Raw genomic sequence first — 4,926 nt, 5'->3', positions numbered from 1 at the left:
AAGAGATGTCCAAAATCCCATATGCACAGTGAGGTACAGTGGTACTATCCAAAAAGCTATAAAGGCGTGTACTTGACACTCATTTCAATGGAATGGTACTTTCACTTTGAGTCACTCAAGATTGTGTTTATGAGTCCAAGCTAATCTATCTTGGAACCTAATTCACTTGAGTTACAATCTCTTCTATCTATCATGTATCGTGTGTTTGATTTGCATCCACCATAGCTAATTAGCTCTAGATCCGTATTTCTCAACATGGTATCAGAGCCATGGCTGAGCTAGGTAGCTACTGGTGTGTTTTCTTCTTCCTTGTAAGCTCTCAGCCGCATGATAGATGGCCCCTGCTGCAGTGGATCAACCCGGCCCTGAATTAGTGTGCGTTACAGGAGCATCTGGTCATTTGGGGACCTGGTTAGTGAAGCGCCTTCTGGAGAGAGGCTACAGGGTGCGCGCCACAGTCAGGAATCCAGATGACCTCCAGAAGACATCGATACTGCGTGAGCTTCCTGGGGCTAACGAGAGGCTGCAGATAGTGAAAGGGCAGCTGCTGGAAGAGAATGTATTTGATGAGGCCGTGTCTGGGTGCGATGGAGTGTTCCATTGCGCGAGCCCCACAGAATTCTCCTTTGAGGACCCCTACAGAGATTGCATTGAGCCGGCTGTGCAGGGGACCGTAAGCATCCTCAAGTCATGCTCCAAGGCTCCCACCATCAAGCGCATCGTCTTCACCTCGTCGGCAGCTGCAGTCAGATTCACTCAACTAGAAGACATCCCAGAGCAACGCATCAATGAGGACTGTTGGACGGACGTCGAGATGTGTCTCAGGGAGAAGCCTCATGGATGGCCCTACTTCGTGTCCAAGACCTTGTTTGAGAAGAAGGCCTTCGAGCTGGCGGAGGAGTACAATCTAGATCTGGTCACCATTATTCACACTATCCTTTGCCTCAAACTGATTTATGTAATCACCTTATGAAGATGTGTGATTTTGAAAGAAGATCCAACGTCAATGTAATGTCAAGCCATATAGCCATTAAGCCAAATGTCAAAACTCCATGTATCCAAGGCCATGATGTGCTATCAAGCCATGTATCCCAACAAGCCCAAGAGATATTCAAAGAGATATGTATCCATCTTAAATGCCTAAAACACTACAATACACATGATAAGCCAAAAACCTGTCCTATGTATTTCAAAACCTATGTAATGGATCACCAAGTCATGTATGTCAAAAAGAATCTACCATGTCAAAGCAATGTATCAAATTATATCTATCGCATTGAGCAGAAAGATTGTGTCAAGAAAAATGGAGAAAACACACATACCACGCATCAACAAAAGGGATAAAGAGCACAACAAAGGAAAAGAGACTGAAGTCAAAGATCAAAGGTTGCCAATGAAGCAACAAAACAAACAAGGATGAAGAAAATATTTTCCGCTGTTGCAAACCAACGAAATATTTTTGCAAAAAAATTTCCATAGAGGATCTTGAATTCCCCGAGTGGATCTGTTTCCCACAGTGGATTTAAAACCCTTACCAACAATGTAAAGTTTCAAGCCTTAACTTGACTAGGCTGCCAAAGAGCAAGTCTCCTGGTCCATGTTTACATGTAGGGGGGGCAAAAGCCAGCAAGGGTAGAGACTCATCATTTGAGGGGGGGTGTTGAGAATAGCAAATGATGTATGCCCATAGAGGCTAAATGTGTGCCCAAAAGAGGCTTGCCCATAAGTGGCTTTGTATGAGAGATATGACAAAGATGTATGCTCTAGAAGCTCTAAGAAGAGATGTCCAAAATCCCATATGCACAGTGAGGTACAGTGGTACTATCCAAAAAGCTATAAAGGCGTGTACTTGACACTCATTTCAATGGAATGGTACTTTCACTTTGAGTCACTCAAGATTGTGTTTATGAGTCCAAGTTAATCTATCTTGGAACCTAATTCACTTGAGTTACAATCTCTTCTATCTATCATGTATCGTGTGTTTGATTTGCGTCCACCATAGCTAATTAGCTCTAGATCCGTATTTCTCAACAGCACTTTCACTACATTTGTTGTCCTCCCGATAACTGGTTTTACCCATCAAGTCACTGGCAAAACTAATCTGGTGGCTCACAGAGATAATGACATCATATCATATCGGTTTGCAAAGTTACAACAATCGCAGTCCTGGGACTTACGATGTGGCTTTTGGGAGGTATGCCACATTTTACATTAAGGCGTACTCAAAGTCTGCCCTTCTGGCATCTTAGATTGCGAAGATGAAATGCAGGCAGCCGCTGTGGGGTGCACAAAACCTCATAATCATGTCGCAAAATACATCCTGCCCGATATCAGGAAGCTCCTGCTATTGGTTGAAACAGCACGAGCTTGAAGGTAACTAACAGAAGTTGCTCATGAGTGTTCCTGATAGAAGGCGATCCCTGCAGAGAAAAGAATTTTTTTGAACCCGCCCAGTCTGTGATGAAATTCTGGCAAAACAATTCGGGTATGGAGAACGGATGCTTCCCAAGTTTGGCATGCTGAAAAGAATCGTAGTCCCTCCAATCCACTCCGGTACACAGCGTTATACAGAGATTAGGCCCGTAGCATTCCAGCAGAGCTGAAAAAAAAAACTCATTTCTTTTCCCTTGTACAGAGCAGATTACCATCAATCACTACTCCTCTTCTTGATATTCAAAAATCGTGAAAACACCATCATCCCCTTCCTCCAATCAGCCGCAGAGTATCGTTCCTCTTCCCTTCATGCTTTGAAGTCTTCTAATTTTTCTTTATCTCAGCAACGTCCTTGTTTCATGGTGCAGGTAGCCTCATCTTTTGTCATCAGCTTCCGCGTCGCTTCGACTGACCTTCCTTTGTTTTCTTTGCGACCTCGGATCACTCCTACTTCTCATTACCCTACATTATGATCGGATTTTTGAGATAGCGTGACAGCGGCATCTGCATTCTTCTCCTCACGATCAGCTTTGTCGAACTCCGATCAGCTTTTACCAAAAATTACACTTGGTCTCTTCCAACTTCATCTTCTGCCGCTTAACGTTACTTTACGGCATCGTCTTTAGCTTTGTTGCAGTGTACTCTTCTCCTCCCCAAATTAGCGTAATTCCTCTTCTTTTTCTGTCACATACGCCTCTTTTTTCCCTCCCTCTTTAGCTCTTTTGAAAATCCCTCTTTAGCTTTCTTCATTAGTGTTTTCTTTTCCCCTTTTGTTTTCTTTTTATGAACCAGAAAAAGCCCACTTATTTAGCCACACTTTCCTCTCTTACACACACAGAAAAGCAGCATCTTTTCCTCTTCACATTGCATGTCCCTTCAACTCTAGGTCTCTTGCTTTGCTTCAAGCTTGGTAAAAGTACGAACACAAAGCATCTTAGAAAGTCCCCAAAGACTCACAAGAGTATCTGCACTCCCCATTGCAAAGTACCTCCCAGTCGGATCAATGGCAAATCAATAACAACCTGCTGTGTGAGCATCAAGTGTGTGTAATGTAGAAAGAGATGGATAAACAAGATATCCACCGTTCCATTCTCAGTTGTGAGGAAGAACAGTTCACCTCTTAAGGAACTTACGCTTGTTTCTTCTGTAAAATTGAACATGAACCAACTCAAAGAAAAATGCTCAAGCAAAGCAAAGCACAACGTCTACGTCAAAGTATGTACAAAGTAACAAATCTCATGCACAACTTTTGGGTGGTTTTCACACCTCGAATGTGCAGCAATACGACAGCGGTCCTTTTCATGCCTCAAAGTCTCAATATCGATATTTTATAACTTTCATTGATGATTTCTCCCGGTACACACATGCTTATCTTCTTCGACATAAGTTTGAGGCTTTATCTATATTTAAACAATACAAGATAAGTGTGGAGCTTCAAACTAGATTCTCTATAAAGACACTCCGCAGTGACAATGGCGGTGAATATGTATCGAATCTATTTGATGACTTCTGTAAGCATCAAGGTATTCATCATGAGTTTACAGTTCCTTATTCTCCTCAGCAAAATGGTGTTGCTGAGTGCAAAAATCACACTATTCTTAATGCTATACGTTGCATGCTTATACACTCTGGTTTGTCTCAAAAGTTTTGGACTGAAGCACTTCTAATAGCCGTTTTTATTCAAAATCATCTTCCAACTACTACACCTGCTGGTAAAATTCCTATAACCATCTGGACAGGGAAGACACCTTCAGTCTCTCACTTTCGCACATTTGGCTGCATTGCTTATATTCATGTGTCCAAGGACACTCGACATAAGTTTGATCCTCCAGGTTTGAAGGTTATTTTTCTTGGTTATTCAGATCATTCCAAAGGTTACAAATTTTATGATCCTTCTACTCAAAAGGTTATCATTAGTCGTGATGTTATATTTTATGAGAAGACTATGGGTGGCACATGGTCGTCAGATGTTTCAAATGATACACAATCTTTGCTTAGTGCATTTCCTTACTTGCTTTGTGAGTCTACTAATTCTGATGATCATAAAACTCCTTCACCTCCAAAGAAGATTGATGAAATTTTGTAGATCTATGTCGATCTTCCTATTGAGATAGAGCATGGATTCTATTCTATTGAATATGATGTCTTTGATGATGCTATGTCTGTCCAAGAGGATCCAATATTGTATATGGAAGCTATCAATTCGTCTCAAAGGGATCAATGGCAAGAAGCTATGCAAGTTGAGTACGATTCTTTAATCTCCAAAGGTACATGGATTCTTACTGAACTCCCCCCAAATCATGTTCCTATCAAATGTAAATGGGTTTATAAAACCAAGACCAAATCTGATGGCTCGTTTGATAAGTTCAAAGCATGACTTGTTGCAAAAGGTTACTCACAAATTACAAGAGTAGATTATCAATGAACATTTTCTCCCGTTGTACGCTCCACAACTGTTCGTATGATTTTGGCTTTTGCAACACTATTTGATCT

General features: G+C 41.6%; 1 protein-coding gene across 1 annotated transcript; it reads left to right on the top strand.

The window, feature by feature from the left end:
- The first annotated feature begins 334 nt into the window (after positions 1-334).
- Positions 335-973, top strand: LOC148019625 (putative anthocyanidin reductase). The gene has a single exon (XM_087699608.1). The coding sequence runs from the start codon at positions 335-337 to the stop codon at positions 971-973; it is 639 nt and encodes a 212-aa protein (XP_087555734.1).
- Positions 974-4,926: the final 3,953 nt, after the last annotated feature.

The sequence above is a fragment of the Lygodium microphyllum genome, chromosome 19 (assembly GCF_053477565.2).
Source record: "Lygodium microphyllum isolate KBCC chromosome 19, Lygodium_microphyllum_v1.1.10, whole genome shotgun sequence".
Classification (NCBI taxonomy): Eukaryota; Viridiplantae; Streptophyta; class Polypodiopsida; order Schizaeales; family Lygodiaceae; genus Lygodium; species Lygodium microphyllum.
The sequence above is the reverse complement of the archived record's forward strand: the minus strand, read 5'-3'. Positions and strand labels throughout refer to the sequence as shown.